Raw genomic sequence first — 18659 nt, 5'->3', positions numbered from 1 at the left:
CTCATGCTGTTTGCTCTTTTCATCCTAACACAGAGAGATCTGAATACGTAAAAGGATTAAGATGACTGGCTCTTTGGCACATGGCAAAGTGTGTTTGCTGTCACACAGTTGTTTTTTCTTTGCCTCATTTAAGTTCGGGTTCTATTCCAATCACAAATATATCCAAATCTGTAAGAAACTGACCACTTACCAGTTGGTCAAACATAAAATGAGTAGTCCACAGAAAGCTTTTATCGTTTCTAATTTAGGCCCTTGACTTCTATATTCTTCAAATATATAGGTATTCACTGGTAAGTTACATTCCACAAGCAGGCCAGTGCTAAGACAATCACTCAGTTTGACAGCCAATAAAAAGTCTCCCCACCCTCCAAAACACCCAGGGTGAACATCACATGTGTACCTTGATGCCCTTGGTATCCTCTTCATCAAATGAGCCAATGTCAAAGGCGTCAGCAGCATTGACTTCTCCCCGGGGAGGAATCAAGGGTGGAGGGTACTGGAAGATCCAAAGAAGCATGCTTCAGTTATCAGATCACCTTATGGCCCATCCTGACCTACGGCTCTATAGTGAGAACACTGTGAGTACCAGTGTGCTGCAGGCTGAGCATTCCAGCCGAGCTCTTACACATCACAGCACATCTTTCATAGATGAGCCTGGGCATGGAACAGCCCTAAAAGAAGACCCCAGATTTTAGAGAAACTTCAGGGAGGAAAAAAAAAGATTCACGTCCAAGGTCTTAAAGCATTATTGAATATAATGAAGTCTCAAGACTGCACATCCCGCCAGCTCAACTTTAGGAAAACACCACGTCTCAGACAACAGGGCACCACACTGCACTTGCTGGAGCCTTAATGTGCGGGGAGGCGGGAGGGAGCACTGCACACCCACAGAGGTGCCCAGCCGATGCCAACGAAGCTGGAGCCCACTCTCTGGTTCACAGCGGGCGGGACTAACAGAGCATCATCCCTCCACTGCGGGAGATGATGCAAAAACGAATCCAAGGCTGATCCACATTTAAAAAAGCCCTTTAATTTGGGGTGTTTTCCTGTACTCATGGGAATATAAAAAAATATCTTAAAATAAGGGAAGGGATTCTGTTGCTATCCAATCATACCAATCCTTAAGTTGTATGGTGCTGGGTTAGAGAAAGTATATGTAAATTTGTGACCCATGTTTCTCGTACATTTCTATAAAGGTCTTTATGAAAAGACAGTCACTGATTGAGACAGGAAGTCAAAAAGATGAGTGAAAGCTAAAAACATCTCAGTTATAGGGACATTTGAATTAGATAACAACTCCGTTTCGGTATTTATTAATGTACACTGCAGATATTTTGAAAACTTTTAAACTAGGGAAACAGAAAAGTCAGCCCAGAGGGAGTTGGCAGCAATGGCAGCCCATGGGTAGAAGAACAAGGGCAGTCTGGGGAGCTGGGGGGCGGGGCTCGGGGCGGGGCCCTGGGGACTGGACCCAGGAAGTGGGGGACAAGACGGAGCAGAGAGGTGGTGGTGCCCAGTGTGGGGTTCCAGACAGAGTACCTTCTGTAAGTAGACTTGCTGCCAGTCGATGCCTTTGAAAAAGATGTGTTCCTTTACTTCTTGTGCCCTGTGGAAGAGGCACAAAGGTGGTAAGGGTACGCATGCAAACCTAAGGAGTATTTTCCAAAAACGGTCTCCTAGTAAGAACAGAGGAACGACCATTTTCAGTTCTTTAAGTAAGCAAGTAAAATACGCTTCTTTCAAAGCAACACAGGAAACACTGGATGTTTAGAAATATTGTATGCGGAAGCTAGGAATATTATCCCATATGGTAATTTATCGGGGACACATACTCAAGTTTGAGAGAACCTAGGAGTTGTCACAGACAGATAGATAACACAGGATTCTGTTGCCAGGAGAACAAATTCAAATAAGAAGCAAATTAGAGATCTCCACATTGAGGAGATGTTCAGCAAATGTCTATGAGGCATGTTAGATCAAACGGTAGGCATATGAAGTACCAAATATTAATTCAGAAGCAAGCTACAAATCTAGGAACATAGCCTATGCCAAACCTCCTCATAAACTGAAGAAACAAGTTTTCCTGGAGACCACCCTTAAAGCTCAGTTTCTGCAGAAGAGAAGGGGCTGTATACCAGGAGGAAAGCCTACCGGGGGAAAGCGCAAGGTCGCCGTGCCTGCCAGGGACTCTGCCCCAAGGCCTGCCCCGGGTCCCCCAGCCCTGTCTCCTGCGGCAGAGCCCCAAGGGCTGGTTCTTGGCCCCCTTCCTCTGCTATCACTCCTTGGGTAACCTCACTCTGCCAGGCCTTTAAGTGACCCGTACCTGCAGACGAGCTCTCAGATCTGTGTCCCAAGTGCCGACCTCGTCCTGCACACCAGGAGGCCCACCCACCCAGCGCCTACTCGGCATCTCCACTTGATGGGGCGAGAGGTCTGTAGAACTCCTGCATTACTCCCACACCTTGTTGTCTAAGGCCAAAGAGCCAGATCACCCCCAATGCCCCCACTAACCCCTACACTCCACAGCCCACCCCTCGGCAAGTCCTTGGGCTGACTTACTGCCTCCAATCCTCACCGAGATCCAATTCCCAGTGGGGGCGGCAGGGTCTTTGATCATGAAGGGAACGCTAAATGTCCCGCCACCACTGCCACCGTCCAGGTCCCCACCCTGCTCCCTGAATGGCCCTAACTGCCCCCCTGCCCCAGCCTGCCCCCCAGCCACACAGCCCACAGCCCCACCTGCCCCATGCCATGCCCACATCATCTTTTCAAACCATCTCCCTACACCCCTGCCTAAGATTCTCCAGAGGCCTCCTGTTGCACTTATAGCAAAGTCCAGGGACACGGCCTACAGGACCTGCCTGAGCCCACCACCTCTCTGACCTGCTCTTGACCTCCCTCTCCTGGCTCTCCAGCCTTCTTGCTCTTCTGCATCGTGGAAGCTTAATTCCCCCTCAAAGCCCTACCCTCACTGACCCCTCTGCCTGGGGTCCTTCCCTCTCTCCTCCCAAGGCTGGAGTCTCAATGACAACACTGCCTTATTTATCTCATTCATGCTCTTCTCTCGGTCTGAGGTCATCTTACTTATTGGATCGTTTCTATAATGTCATTCACCCCCAACCAATATAAGCTCCAAGACAGCAGGGCTGTGTCGACCTGTGTGTAACTGCCTCAGCCCCAGCAGTCAGGATGGTGGCTGACACTCAGGGCATGCTCAGTAAGTGTTTACTGAATGAACGAATGAAATCTAAAGCAAAGGGTGTCCCTTTGTGTTCTGCATTTGTTCCTTCCCAACAATCACTGAAATGATGGAAGAGGAACACGGAGACATAAATGCACCACAAAGAGGAATGGGGAACCATCAGCAGACAGGATGGGTGTGGACGCAGGAGCCATGATTGCTGGCAGGAAATGGCACAGCTACTGGCCGGGGGACAGAGATGCTGAGCTCCAGGCTCAACGCCGTGTGTGTGGAGTGGGGTGCAGGAGGTGGGAGGGGGACACACGGGCTGAAGACAGCCTGAACTCTTCGTGTACGTGCGCGCGTGCACACACCCTACTGTCTTCCTCCATATCCAACCCCCAAATGCCTGCAGCTACGTGTTTATTCTAATGGCGTGGGGGGAACCTCTGAAAGGTTCTGTTTTGAAGAAATTAAGCCTGCTAAAGATTTTAAAAAGCAATCAAAGGAGGGACTAGAGATTTAAGCCCACAGAAAGTAGAACAGAATCAAAGCGAAGATACAGGGAATACACAAGGTCAGAAGCATTGATGACCATTCTAGAAAATCTGACAGCCACCTAAAGGGAGTTCTACGAGCTAACCAAGGAAATGGAGGAGAGGGACTGTCAAATAAAAAAATTAACAGTATTCCCCAAGCTCAAGAAAATAAGCCTCCACAGTACAAGGAACTATCAGTGCCTGACATGAGGAGTGATAACTGGGCTCCATCACCAGCTTTACTGCACACAATAAAGCAATATATCTCCAAAGTTCTGGGGGGAAATCATTATCAATTTAGAATTCTGTATCCAGTCAAAATATCAGTCAAGTTTGAGGATTACAGGAAGGCATTCTCGATATCTAGCAGATAGAAAGCAAGTGTAAGACAGTAGCCTGCCAGTTACTCGTGAGAGAAAACCAGTAAGAACCTGATCAGGATACTGACCTGCCATCACTGCAAACCTAATTAGTAAAACTTCACCAAATGAACTGCGAAATATCGGGACTCATTTCCACCATCAACATGCTCGATTTTTTTAAAGTTAAAAAGTTAGCGACTCCTTCAAGTCATTAATTACAAAACACAAAGGACAGCACACATATTTCCCATGTGATTCCCACCCCCCCCTCCCCCCCCCCCCCCCCCCCCCGCCGCCCCCAGTCAAGATAGGAGATTTTTAGGGGCTAGGAATGATTTGTGATGTACTGGAACTAACTGTTAGGTGCCCCGGGTGACGATCCTCAAGAGCTAAAATAACAGCCTACCCGCCTCCGTGGCAGCCGAGCCGCTTACTGGCATCTCTCTGGAGCAGGCCTTCTAGGAGGGACCGCAGTTCCGGCGAGAAGGCCTCTGGGAGTTCCACGTTCTGGGGGAGGAAAAAACAAATCGATTTCAAAGATGCCCTCCTGCAAACAGGGCCCTGATGCCCAACCAGACCTAAAGGCCATTTCTTGGAAAAGGACAGTGTTAAAAACTGCAGATTCATCGTGAATTAATATTTACTCTAAAGAAACATGAAACTGTACTAGTCGCTTTCCTTTTTTCTTTTAAGTAATCTCTTTCCCCAACGTGGGGCTTGAACTCACAACCCCAAGATCAAGTTGCACGCTCCACCAACTGAGCCAGCCAGGCAACACAGATTACTAGTCATTTTCAATGCCAATCAATAGTCTGGGGCCAGGTCCAGAGAAACAGGTCTCCCTACTCTTCTGCGCCTCAGCGATTTTTCCTTTTCTTTGATCTCCTTACTTTAGTTTTTGATTTTCTGGATCTCTTTCTTACTGACGGGTGACAAACCTTGATTTCTGCCTTGGCATCTATCTCCACTAAACTGCCAGTTAGGAATTCTAGGAACTGTATCTCCACTCATTTGTTTTTAAGAAAGCAAATTTTTACACTGGTTGTTAATGGAATGAGATGTGAAAATTATAATGCAAGTAAGAATAGAGTTTTTAGGGGCGCCTGGCTGGCTAAGTCGGTGGGGCATGTGACTCTTGATCTTGGGGTTGTAGGTTCGAGTCCCATGTTGCGGGTAGAGATTACGAAAAAAAATAAAAGAAAAAAAAATCTTAAAAAAAAAAAAAACCCACCAAAGCACAGAGTTTTCAATCTCCTTACCACGGTGAGGGTCATTCGGTCTATCTCATGCTTGTCTTTGGTTTTGTGTTGTCTGAAAGGGCTGTGCCTGTGGAAATGAACAGCATCCTGTGACAATGTGGTATCAGGTCACTTTGCGCACGTCCCTGGCTCATATCTGAGTACTCTACCGTATTCTGTTACTGTTCATCAAAAACTATAGAAATACAAAAGCCGTACACATTTACCGTGTCCAGAGAAAGGCTGGTGTTGGGGTACATTAGTGTCTGAGGGAGGGGGGCTGCTTATGCTCACTTGAACTGTCTGATCCTCACGTCAGTGAAATCATGGTACTAAAATATGCTTCAGCAAATATATTCCCAGTGATATTTTAAAATATCCTTAAAAAGAAAACAATCAGCCAGCCGGTAGTCATGAAAATGAAGGCCATTTATATAACATTTGTCACGTTAGTGTTTGAGATAATGACTTTCATACAATTTTATCTTTTTTTTTTTTTTTTTTAGAAAAATGGATATTAGTTTCTTAAACAACCCAAAGAACTGCGGTGCAACCAAAACACAACCAAGATGAACACGCCTCCCCCACTGGTAACTAGGCGATACCTTCCTTTGATGATAACAGACATAAACGAACCCTGTGTCCTCCAGGCCCTCCAGTTCTGAGAGCTGCTTTCCCCTGTTTTACTTATGGAGAGCCCCAAATGTAGGAGTCAGCAGACCTGCGTTCAAGGTTGTGACAGGGGTGTTTACCGGCTGCAGGCCAGTCACGGAAACCGTCAGTCTCGATTTCCTCATCTGTCGATGGGCACAAGGCCCCCTACTTCACAGAAATGACGAAGGGAACAGACAGACACCATGTATGCTGGTCGCGGCCAAGACCACAGTGGTGTACAACAGGTATGTGATACAGCAATCATTCGAGAAATTAATAAGGAAGTTATTCCTATTCTTAACCCTATTGTTAAAACCCTGGAGAAGCTGGCTTTTAAAGGAAATCTTATTAAAACAGACTAGTACACATGCCAATTACAAAATCCTGGTCTTATTTAATTTGAAAATTAAAGAAGGGATATATGTACATGATTGAGTTTTCTTATAGCAAAATGTGCCTAAAAAATGGTGAATCCTAGTTTAACTTCTAAGGCGTACATAACATCATCGCAGGCAAGATAATCTATCTATAAAGTGGGTTGGAGAACTGAACACATAAATGAATGTGATTCAGAAAAGAGAACTCATGCTTGTACTACTTACTGCTCCCGCTCTGACCATCCTACTGAATTAGTGAAGGGATGCACTGAAACATCTCTGGGAAGGGATTATTACATTTCAGAGCCTTGATTATTTTAAATATTTTCATGTTCATTCTGTACAAGAGAGGGCACTCTAATGCTTTATTTTCCTTCTTGCCATGCAATGAAATAAAGAGTAATTTCCATCTCTTGAAAGCAGTAATTTGAAAAATAAACTCTAAAACAAGGTGAATGAGTGCAAAGCAAACATGCACTAATCTTCAAACTAGATTTTGATTGGAAATGTTCTGTTCACCCTAATTGTTTCTTAAAAAGAAAAATGTACAATTACTGCATTTAAAAAAGCAAATCGGACAGAACAACAAATGATATGTTTGCTGATTTATAAGATATTATCATTTTAAAAACCATTCCTTGTATCATCCTCAGATGCAAAAGACGCGGAGATATTCACATGTTCGTGGTTCAAGAGAGAAAGAATGAAAGTTTATGAAACCTTATAAAACTTTAGTCCGCCGACTCGGCCCTCTCGGCTCCACGCGGTCCCTGAACGCACACCAAGGGGTTGTGCGCAGATCTCCCCGCGCGGGGACAAGCCCTGCTGGTTTGGCTCCTGAGCGCGTTGCCGCGGGGACCCCGCTCCTGCTCTTGACCCCCGCGGACTTGCTGCGACTGCCGCCGGAAGGAAAGCGCTGTGCCCTGACCCTTGCAGCGGAGGACCGCTGTGTTCTGACAGAAGTGCTCTGTGCTAAATGTAAAAAGTCTTTCATAAGACCGGAGGGAGGCTCGCAAGGGGGAGTGGAGTTGGAGCCGGGGGGGCGGGGGGGTGCCACAAACATTTCCAGCACGTGAACCCTGTCACTACCAAGCCCGCTGTATAAACACGGCTATTCCGCGGCCGACTCCGTCAGGCAACAGTCGGAAACGCTTTTCAGCGATTCGGCTCTGGGCCGCGCCGCGGACCAAGTCTGCGCTTTCAAGTTCGACCTCTTGATGCACATGTTTCCAATGCATTCTTGATTATTCTTTGTGAACAAAAACAAAGACTCCGTTTCTATTTTGGAAACTGTTAAAGAAACCCTCCGACAGTAATAATCTCCGCTCGGAGGAAGGCACGTGGTGCTTGCTCCCGGACCCTGTGAGGCTGCCGCTGCGCCCCGGTGCGGCCGCTTTAAATAGGACACAGTTTGGGGCCTGCCCACAGCTTGCGAGGCGGCTGACTTCTCCCAGCAGCGCGCGCGGCTCTCCGGCGGCTCTCCCAGCAGCGCGCGCGGCTCTCCGGCGGCTCTCGGGCTGCTCTCCGGCGGCTCTCCCAGCAGCGCGCGCGGCTCTCCGGCGGCTCTCCCAGCAGCGCGCGCGGCTCTCCGGCGGCTCTCGGGCTGCTCTCCGGCGGCTCTCCCAGCAGCGCGCGCGGCTCTCCGGCGGCTCTCGGGCGGCTCTCCGGCTCGTGGCTGGGCGCCGCGGGAACACAGTTCACATGTGCGGCGGGCAGATGCGGCTTTCGTACAGACCGGGAGGGCGCACTGTACATTTCCCCCGAACGGTGGGGAAATCGTTCAAGATGTGAGAAGTGATGGGAAAACACACACGCATGCGCGCGCGCACGTGGCAGATCCCGTTCACAGCGGAACGATGAGTTCGAGACTACGTTTATAAGTAAGAGTGATTCAAAACTCTAACGTAAAAATTTAATTTTCGAATACCAAAAGGATGACATGTTACATCAAATATGAGTTTTGAACCTAAGCCAACAGCTGCCAAAATATTCATAAACATTCCTTTTCCCCCTACAGGAACAAACTCAGTAACCTTGGGCAGAGCTCAGACCACCAGCCAGGCTCTCTCCCTGCATCTGACACCTCTGGGGACCGACCATCAGAGGGGACGAGGTTAGGATCAAAGCTACTGTCACATCAATTCTTTTCCTCGACAAACATCTGAAATCTAGATTGAGGATCAGGGCAGCAATCGCACACATGCACAACACGGAAACCTTCAATACCCGGTCCATCCCTGTGAGTCCGGGGAGGCAGAACGCAATCTCAAGCCTGGACAGCTTGCGCTGCTCACACCCAGACTCGTTTCCTTCGTCCCTCCGCGGTGTTCTTCTACGGTGGCAAGGCAAAGTGAGGGTGCGTGAGGAGTGTGGACAAGGGTTTCAGCAGAGGCGGTGGGACACACTGGTCCGTGGAAGAAGCATTCAACTGAAGACAAGAGAAGCGAAAAAGACCTGCTGGTGACCCCCTGTTCAAGCGCACTACGCCACTGCGGGAAGGAAGGAAGAGACACGCTCTGCCTGGGCACTGCTGACCTTTTGGGCAGGGCAATGTTTTGTTGGGGGCAGCAGGGCCCGTCCTGTGCATTGTAAGATGTTCAGCAGCATCCTTTGCCTTCACCTAACAGCTGTCAGAAGTGGCCCTTTCCAAAGCTGTGACAACAAAAAAGACTCCAGGCATTGCTAAGCAGCACCCCTTAGCTTCCTAGCTTCCATATCTGAGCAACCATCGATCAGTATAGCAACATCATTTGGCCACTTGCCTCCTTCCTGGTCCCAGGCCCGCAGGTCCTGGCCTTTCGCCTGGGTCCCCACACCTGTCCCCCATCTCCATCCAGTGCCACATGCATGCTGCTATGAGCACCTTCTTCTGACAAACATCCAGCCATGTCTCTCCTTTGCATAAAAGCCTCGAGTCTCTGGAGCCCCCACCCCCCCCCCCCGCATGGCATCCTAGGCTTTCCCTTCTTGACCCCGCCTCCTTGACCTTCTCCCCCAGCACACCCTCCCTGCCCAGGTCACCACTGGGGAAAGGCAAGCTGTCCTGTATTTTCTGCTCCCCGCAGGAAAACATGTTCACTTTGCCCCAGTCTTGGAATCGCCAACCCTTTCCAGGCCCCCTTCACAGAGCATCCCCTGCATGGAGTCTGCCCTGCTCTCCCAGGTCAGCCCTGGGACCCATTTCTCTGCCCCCCAGGATACTGCAGTCCACCTTGCTCATGTGTGTGGACATCTCTACTTTCCTGAGCGCTCCTTAAGGACTGGATGTGGCTTCCTACCCATCCCCCCCACCTCTCTTTCTTCCTCTCCCCAGAGCATGAAGCACAGTCTCCTGCATATTGTAGGTGCTCAATAAATGCTTACCAAGTTTATACTCTAAATCACTTAAGTCAAAAAACATCTCCCAGCCCTTTGGTTTCCATGCTCTCTCCTTTCCTGTGAATGGCTTCTGGACAAGCAAGGCAGAGAATGGCATAACATCATAAATCTTAGTGGGAAAGGTTCATCTAGTCCCATCTATTACACACTGGAAGGTTTCTTTGCATGCCAGCTCAATAGATGGTCCCTAGACAGTGACGGGGACCTCGCTACTTGTGATGCACAACACTCCTTCAAATGCTTGAGTGGGCACTGTTGTGTCAAGCTGACATCTTTCCCCTCCTTAAAATGCCTGCTCTTGGGAGCGGTGCAGCATGAATATAACCCCTTTGAGAGGACGGATCCTCAGCCAGCAGGGAGCCAATCATTAGGGTTCCCCTAAGCCCTGTACCCAGCTCTTCCAACCTTTCTGTAAGAGCCATGGTTTCTAGATCTTTCCCGGTTTTCCCCTTGTCCCATTCATCCCATCCTCAGGAACACCCTCCGGATGTCCTCCTGTCGACCAGGACTCCTCTTGATGGGAGCCGCAGCTCCGGATGTCCTCCTGTCGGCCAGGACTCCTCTTGATGGGAGCCGCAGCTCCGGATGTCCTCCTGTCGGCCAGCACTCCTCTTGATGGGAGCCGCAGCTCCGGATGTCCTCCTGTCGGCCAGGAGTCCTCTTGATGGGAGCCGCAGCTCCGGATGTCCTCCTGTCGGCCAGGAGTCCTCTTGATGGGAGCCGCAGCTCCGGATGTCCTCCTGTCGGCCAGGACTCCTCTTGATGGGAGCCGCAGCTCCGGATGTCCTCCTGTCGGCCAGGAGTCCTCTTGATGGGAGCCGCAGCTCCGGATGTCCTCCTGTCGGCCAGGACTCCTCTTGATGGGAGCCGCAGCTCCGGATGTCCTCCTGTCGGCCAGGAGTCCTCTTGATGGGAGCCGCAGCTCCGGATGTCCTCCTGTCGGCCAGGAGTCCTCTTGATGGGAGCCGCAGCTCCGGATGTCCTCCTGTCGGCCAGGAGTCCTCTTGATGGGAGCCGCAGCTCCGGATGTCCTCCTGTCGGCCAGGACTCCTCTTGATGGGAGCCGCAGCTCCGGATGTCCTCCTGTCGGCCAGGAGTCCTCTTGATGGGAGCCGCAGCTCCGGATGTCCTCCTGTCGGCCAGGAGTCCTCTTGATGGGAGCCGCAGCTCCGGATGTCCTCCTGTCGGCCAGGACTCCTCTTGATGGGAGCCGCAGCTCCGGATGTCCTCCTGTCGGCCAGGACTCCTCTTGATGGGAGCCGCAGCTCCGGATGTCCTCCTGTCGGCCAGGAGTCCTCTTGATGGGAGCCGCAGCTCCGGATGTCCTCCTGTCGGCCAGGAGTCCTCTTGATGGGAGCCGCAGCTCCGGATGTCCTCCTGTCGGCCAGGACTCCTCTTGATGGGAGCCACAGCTCCGGATGTCCTCCTGTCGGCCAGGACTCCTCTTGATGGGAGCCGCAGCTCCGGATGTCCTCCTGTCGGCCAGGACTCCTCTTGATGGGAGCCGCAGCTCCGGATGTCCTCCTGTCGGCCAAGACTCCTCTTGATGGGAGCCACAGTGAACACAGCATTTCCCCTGAGCCCGCTCGAGGACCCATGAGGAATGAATCCCGCCCAATTCAGCACTCTGAACCTGACCTGTGGCCAGATATGGCTGGATTCACTTTATTAACCACAAAAAAATCACACTGCTGGTGTATCATTAATAATTACATTTTCAGGTCTTTCAAAAACAGTGTCATGCCAGATGATCCCCAATCTATATGCATGGACATTATTATAAACAGACTAGTATCAAACGAAACAAAGACATGGACCAAGCCCTAAATACACGGCTTGGCAGGTTTCCCTGTGACATTTTACTATTGATTTTTCAATCCTGACTTGATGTAGTCAACGGTTTCACTGTTGCATGGAATTTTACTGTCTCAAAATTCCAGGGGTGTGGATTCTGTACCTCCCACCCCATCTCCGGTGGGGGCCCAGACAAAGACCCAACGCATGTCTTCGCGCGCTAACCTCGCATAGAGAGACTCCACCGGGTGGAAGGATGGCTTGTGTGGGAAGTGGTTTTCTCTGGCCTGTCTTGCAGAAACTCTCTAATTAGGTCAGCGAGTCTGATGATGTAAATTAGGGCCATCCAGGCTCCACATATACAGTAATTCAATTAAGGACCAACAGGACCTGGCTCTCTGGGCAGTAATACAATTTTGGTTCCCCAGTGAAAACGGTGAGCAGAGAACAACTAGATTACCAGGGTCCTGGGGAAGCAGCAAGAGTGCTGGGAACCTAATCTGGGGGAAACATGGAGTCCAGCCCCTTTGCCAAGGGTGCTAATTATGGTAAGAGGATGTGGCAGTGCTCAACGAGGCTTCCCAGTGGAAATGTGAAAAGCTCAGCAAACGACCAGACCTGTCGTGTTCACAGCAGAAATAGGAGAAGGAGGGTCTTGACCAGGAAATGTTAACATAAAGTGCTTTTTGTGTCCTTGTGGATGAGGATGACCAAAAACATATTTTCAAAACTTAAGATTTCCATTCCAGTTGGCTGAAAATTCTTAAAAATTAATGAAAAAATGTTAACATAATCCTTGTGCTCAATACAGGGACATATTTTTGACAGTGCTTTCATACCCTACTCCTTCCACTCTATTTCACCATCTTTGGTGGTTGAGAACTAACACCAATTAATTAAAAACACAAAATTACGCAGTTTCATTTTTGTGTTTTACGAAAAGCAAATTAACTTCAGCACGCTTCTGAATACATGCACGCTTTTAAAATCAGTTCACTTTGGGTCTTGGTCCTTTCTTGTAACCCTCAGAATGCTTAACGTTGGCAAGACAATCATGAGTAACTGATTCCTAACGAAAAAGATTATCCTACCTTCTTCAATTATCCACATTTTAAAATAACTCTCAGGCCCCAAATAAGGATTATCCCTGGGACCACTTCAAAGCAGTCTTCTTTTAGGCTTAAATGTGTTGACATTCCTACAAGGTATGGAACAAAAATACGAAACTATAAGCTTTTGCCTAAAAGTTTATGGGAGCAAAGCTCTCGCTTTTATAAGGCGGAACAAGCCCTGGTCATCATCTAGGTTAGCACCGTGTGATCTAAAATGGTGTTAGAGCCTAACAATGTCTAACTGGCCTGGGTTTGATCCGAGGACATACCACGGCGATGGTAACAGAGGATGCATTTCACTCACCCTCGCAGAAGCTTGAAAAGCATGCAACCCAGGGAGAACCAGTCGGCACTGCTGTCATACGCTGTCCCCTTCTGCAGCACCTCGGGGGCCATGTACCCATGGGTGCCACTAGGGAGAAGAAAGTGCACACACAGTTATCAGAACACGCCCACCTTACAAAATGGTAACAGCTCAGCCAAGAGGGTCAGACGTCCTCTGTGGAACGGCAGGAACTATAAACGCAGGGGAGGGGGCCATGGGGGCTCTACACAACATGACGCATGGAACAAAACAACCTTTCCTGTCTTAATTAGTATAAGAATGAATATAAATAAATTACAGTACGAGATAAATATGAAAACATGCGAGCTCCAGTCTCGGAGGGGAAATCTGAACCACGTCAGTCTTTCTGCACTACAGCCATGAAGAGGTCTCCTGCCTGTTCCAGAGCTCTTGTGAGGACGTACAAAGGGTGGGCGTGAGGCTGGGGGAGGGGAAGATGAGCAGACACCTACAGGTGGTGCCATGGACCTCAAGGGATGGGGACAACCCCCCTGCGTGGCACCACCTCTGTGATAAGTCCTTAGCACATGCTAAGGGTGGGGGCTACTTACTAACACAGTCAGTGACAGGCCCCAAGGGGGGTGGGGAAGAAGAGGGGGGCCAAGCCGACAGGTACAAAAGATGGAGAGATCCCATGTCCGGTTTTGAGGGCTGCCGACAGACCAAAGGACCCGCTAAGCAAATGTGAGGACGGTTTCCAGGAAGTTGAGAAAAAGATTTGGGAGGACAACCATTTTATCTTGAATTGCACTATTCTGCAACTCTGAATACCCTCCTGTTGTACCATTCCCCGCCCCTCCTGCAGGATCTGAGCGCGCACTGTTCCTTCTAGAAGAGCGAGAAGGAGGCTCGTGGGGGGCTTTCAAAGACACAGCCCGAAAGGGTTCCTGCAAATGCTACACCCTCCAACCTGTCCACCCTGGCTGATCTTCCTTGACAAGGTGGGTGCTGAGACAACACCTCTATTGCGCGGGGCTTCCACGCAGATTCCACGTACGTAAGGGGTTAGAAGGGTGATGGCACAGAAGAACAACTTGATCCACGTCAGGGGTGTTAATCTCTAGTCTTATTTTATTAGAGTCACGTTTAAGTTATGCTCACTGAGAATCTTCTCAGAAAAGTGATCCTGGATCACTCATAATCATTCCTGATCCAGGATCAGCACTGGGCTCTAAAGCGTTCTCACTTTGGAAGATGGCTCTCAAGCAGTGAAAACAGGGACTGGCCCATCACGGCAGGCCCAGCACTTGGATGAGCTCCACTGTCCGGAATCCGAAGTCTGACCGCGTCAGGCCAGCCAGCCACACTGTGAGGGCACGGGAGGGTTCTAGGAGGGGCATCCGAACCAGTCTCGGGGAAGGGTTCATTTCAGCGCTGCCCATATAGACCTTGGTGGTGACCTGCAAGCCTAAGATTCCCAGCATCAAAACCCACTTCTGGGATGGGAAAATACTACAAGGATAAACACAGGGGGCTAAGCTGACACTGAACACAATCAGAGCTGGATCCCGGACCCCCTGCCATGTGGCTTTCTGATTCTGCCTCTATGGCAGCGACTGCTGCTTCCCCACATTTCCCACTGGAGATCCGAACTACTCTGAACCCTGAAAGAAGGCCTGGAGGTTCTGAGACACTGTGGCATGAGACCACAGCCTTGCTGTCTTAGAGAAAATAAGCTAGAACTCCAATCTGGCACTGGTAATCTATTCAATCCTGAAAGCCTTTCTCTGCTTTCTCAGGACTACCACATAGTTCTTTCAGTTTACAGTAATTTGCAAGTCATTAAATGGACCCACTCAGTTGAAGCCCAAATCGGGAACCTCAACCACAACACTTCCTGTAGACAGACCAGCTAGGTGAAGTCCAAGGATCATAGCTACAGCTTTGAAAAGACTTGGGAAACCACGTCCAGGGTGAAATTCTGGCCAAAAGCCCTCGTCAAGTCCTAAGTGGACCATCTCCTAGCTTCGGGGAGTTCACCCATGTAGGGTAAGGAGTCCAAGCTCTGGACTCAGACAGAACTGGACTTTAATTCTAGCCCCACCATATGCCGAGTCTGTGACCCTGTTCAAGTTACTCGATGTCTCTGGACTTCAGTGTCCACACCACAGTGTAGATTATTCCACCGGTTGTAACCTCCAGCACTTCTGTGAAGATAAGAGCTTATTCAAAGCAGCCGGCCCCGCATGCCTGGGACAGGGGATGTCCAGCCAGTGACGCGGTGAGCACTGCAGCTGCTGGCACGACCGCGAACCCCACACCAGCCCCTCCCTACACGGCCAGTTCCGGGGGGGGTCCCTGCGGCAGTGCCCCCGCCAGCCAATGGTACCTAAAAGCTTGTTGCATTCATCAGTGGACTTGACCCTCACAACACTCAGATGAAATAAACACCACTGGCATCTCCTCTTTAGAGAGAGGAAAAAAGGAGGCACAGCTTGGAAGTGGATTCAAATCCAGATCTGCTGCCTCGAAAGCCTTTGTCTGTGGCCAGGAGATGATGTACTTTTAAGAGTGGCCTCACTATCATCATGCAAGCATGGAAACCAACCTTCCTGATCCTACCCCCTTCTACAGTTGCTGTTGGAATCCGAGAACAGCTCACCGCTCAGAGCTGACAGGTGAATTACAGTAAGAAGTGGGTGCAGCTCTGTAAGGAAATCAATAACCCCATCACTGGAATTAATTCCTTTGCAAGATTAACTCTTCTGAGCTCTTGGATTCGCCTTCCGAGGTGGCTACACTAAATTGATGAAATTAGCATACCAAATAGCTACCGCATTAAAAATTCAAACAGCCCTCTTAAAAATGCCTGATGAACTTGCTGAGAGAAGCTTATGCAACCACAGATTCTGGCCTAGTAATTGTAAAGTGCTGGCAAAATGCTAATGCCATTATCTCTGGACCCCAGATTCTGTAGGAAGGGAGAAATCTGTTTACAGAATCAGTGCTCTCCACCACACAGGTTTGCTCCGGGCTTTAAAAAAGTGACTCTGGCTTAACATAGCCCCTCATCAGGTATTGCAATGCAGAACCACTTGACCTCTACACCCACAGAAAGAAGGGTCTGGGGTTGATTTTCAGCATGGATGCATGAGGTGAGACCCCTGGGAGATGAATGTTAACTCAAGAGGGACAATAAAATGTAATTTTAAAGGATTTCAGTGCTGAGAGTGATACAATTACCAAAAAAAGAATAAAGCAACACTCATCTGCTCTTCCACAAAATGCACACATGTCCACGCTCTCCACCCGGATAAACTGATGCCGAAGGAACAGAAATGAAAAGCAGTGTGTGTTCCCTTCTGCTTCTGCAGAGGCCCAGGACCTGTCAGTCCCTGGACAGGGGTGAGCAGAGGGGTCAGGTGCTGGCTGAGGGCTGTGGGGCAGGGGGTTCCCTCCGCATGGTCTGTTGGAGGACTGATGTAGTTAATGCTCAAGTCTAACAGGGCCTGCTAGCAGATGATTTGTGTTTTTAATTTAAAAAAAAAGATTCCTAATTTCGCTTCAGGGACATAAAAAGCCATTTTGAAAACAAAGGAGAAAGTAGATGGAGAGAGACGCTTGAGCTCTGGGCCTCCCTTGGACAGCTGCATGCAGATGCCCCTGCACCTTCCCGGGCACAAGGGCTTCCCTTTCTCCTTAGGACAGTTGCAGGGATTTAGTACTGCCTACTTTCTAGACGAGAAGACGGAGGGGCAAGCAGGTAAACAGACTGACTAGGGTCGCACAGCCGGCACAGGCTCAGGTCTGCTGCGGAGGCCCTTCTCTCCCCCACAGACACCCAGGCCCCGGCGGTCATGCTGCGGGCCCATCTTCACTCCCCAAAGACGGAGGACGCACACCCAGCTTAGCTCCGCTCCCATAACCAGGGCTATGGGGCCTGGCCCCGACCCAGCGTTATCACATATGGACAATCCCCTCTGGCAAGAAAAAGCTGGGGGAACAAGTTAGCAGACTGGGGTCTGAGCCAATCCACGCGTCGCTGTAGAGGAACAACAGTGAACGGTGAACAGAGCTGATGGCACTACTCACACACTCGCATGGGGCTTCTTTTTGGAAAAGTCACAGGCGAGACCGAGATCGGATATCCTGACGTGTCCGTGCTCATCCAGGAGGATATTTGCGGGCTGAAGAGAAAGACAAGATGATCTTCAGGAGTTCCCAAATTGTCATAAGCTTTGAGAATCTCTACAATCACAGGAACGTGATACCCTATCATTTTATCTGAACACGAATTCCACACTATCACATCCAAGTTGGGTACGATGCGGAAAGTCACACTTTTCATGTTTAAATCCTGCAGGAAAGTGGCAATGACAGACACAAAGGAGTCTACTCCTGAGATAACGAGACACAAGGCAGGGAGCTTGCAGGGCTGATGACCACGGTTCATCAGAGTTAAAAAGTATTTCCCGTGCCCCCACCCCCTCCAGAAGAGCGAACAGTGGCCCAGCCAGAGCCGCACACCTCTCCACAGAGGGAGCGAGTCCACCAGCTTCTCAGTTTCTGTGAACCACAAAGGCCCCAGGGGACGAGCCCACGAGGCACAGGACAGAAAGGAATCTCACGAGAATGTACCACCATGGACCTAAGAAATCAACACATTCCGCAGTGCTGCACCAATCCCGATGAATGGCACTTCTGCTTCTGAGGACAGAATCAGAACCCAGGACCTCACTGAATGACCCAGGATGACTCTGACCACAACTCTGATGAAATGTATCTACTGAGATTAGATTTAGCCAGCATAATCATGGAAAACAAAGCTCCTCTCCCTAATATATATTGAATTACAGTCATCTTAATATTTTTCTGCTGGGGATCAACTATTGTTTTGCTTGAAATAAAAATAAATGGCATGCTATTATAAAACTGAAGCATGAATAATCATGAGTGACTAGAATTCAGTTTGAATAGAAATTAAAAAATACGACTGCCTACTAAATAGCTTAGAAAACAAAACAAAACAAAAAATACAGCATAAAGATGATTACAGACCGGTTACAGATCTAAATTAAAATGTATTACAATAGTGCTTCATGGGCCTTCAGCATGTAGTTTATTCTTCTGCAAAACTCACAGGAGGAAATGAAATGTCATGTGCCAACCAGTGTCTAATTATTTCTAATTCAATGAAAATACATTTTTTTCTTCTTCATGCTCAGATGAAAACTAAGGAGATAATTTGGTAACCTTGCAGAAAGCTTTAAATTTTACGACGTGTTTTGTGACAAAGTAAGAGGCTCAAAAATAAAATATAATATTTTAGATTCTTGGAAGGCAACCTTAAAAAGCGAAGACAGCTAATCAAAACACAGCAGCTCCTGAGAGAAAGGAGCGTAAACTGCACATTTCAGTCGGTTACACTGGATTCATTTGAGAAAGAATCTGAAAGAGAAGGCAAACACCTCCCCCCGGAATGTAACTGTTGGGAAACTGTCTCTCCTCTCATTTTTCTCCTCATTATTATGTGCACATTACTGTATTTGCATGATCATTTCTACAATTTGTCAAGGTCCCTTTTATCTCTATCCCCGTCTTCTCGCGATGAGTGTCACCACGGAGGCACCGAGCAAACTCCTAGCTCCCTTATGAATGCAGAACCCAGGACCGAGCACCATGGCCTGGAAGGGGGAAACTTGGAATAGACTCACTGCATTTTTTTCCAAATCCGGAGA

At 49.1% G+C, this 18659-nt stretch overlaps 1 protein-coding gene across 3 annotated transcripts in view; it reads right to left on the bottom strand.

Annotated features, from left to right (window-relative positions):
* Positions 1-18659, bottom strand: part of GRK3 (G protein-coupled receptor kinase 3) — a 123050-nt gene that overhangs the window by 10943 nt on the left and 93448 nt on the right. For all 3 annotated transcript variants that reach the window (XM_027575461.1, XM_027575462.1, XM_027575463.1), the window contains 6 exons: positions 17014-17108; positions 12940-13047; positions 5342-5408; positions 4489-4589; positions 1540-1606; positions 401-496 (listed from right to left, as the gene is read on the bottom strand). In XM_027575461.1, coding sequence (XP_027431262.1) covers positions 401-496; positions 1540-1606; positions 4489-4589; positions 5342-5408; positions 12940-13047; positions 17014-17108 — 534 coding nt within the window. The remainder of the gene's footprint in view (positions 1-400; positions 497-1539; positions 1607-4488; positions 4590-5341; positions 5409-12939; positions 13048-17013; positions 17109-18659) is intronic.

Source organism: Zalophus californianus, chromosome 14 (assembly GCF_009762305.2).
Source record: "Zalophus californianus isolate mZalCal1 chromosome 14, mZalCal1.pri.v2, whole genome shotgun sequence".
Lineage (NCBI taxonomy): Eukaryota > Metazoa > Chordata > Mammalia > Carnivora > Otariidae > Zalophus > Zalophus californianus.
This window is presented reverse-complemented; position numbering and strand designations above follow the sequence as displayed.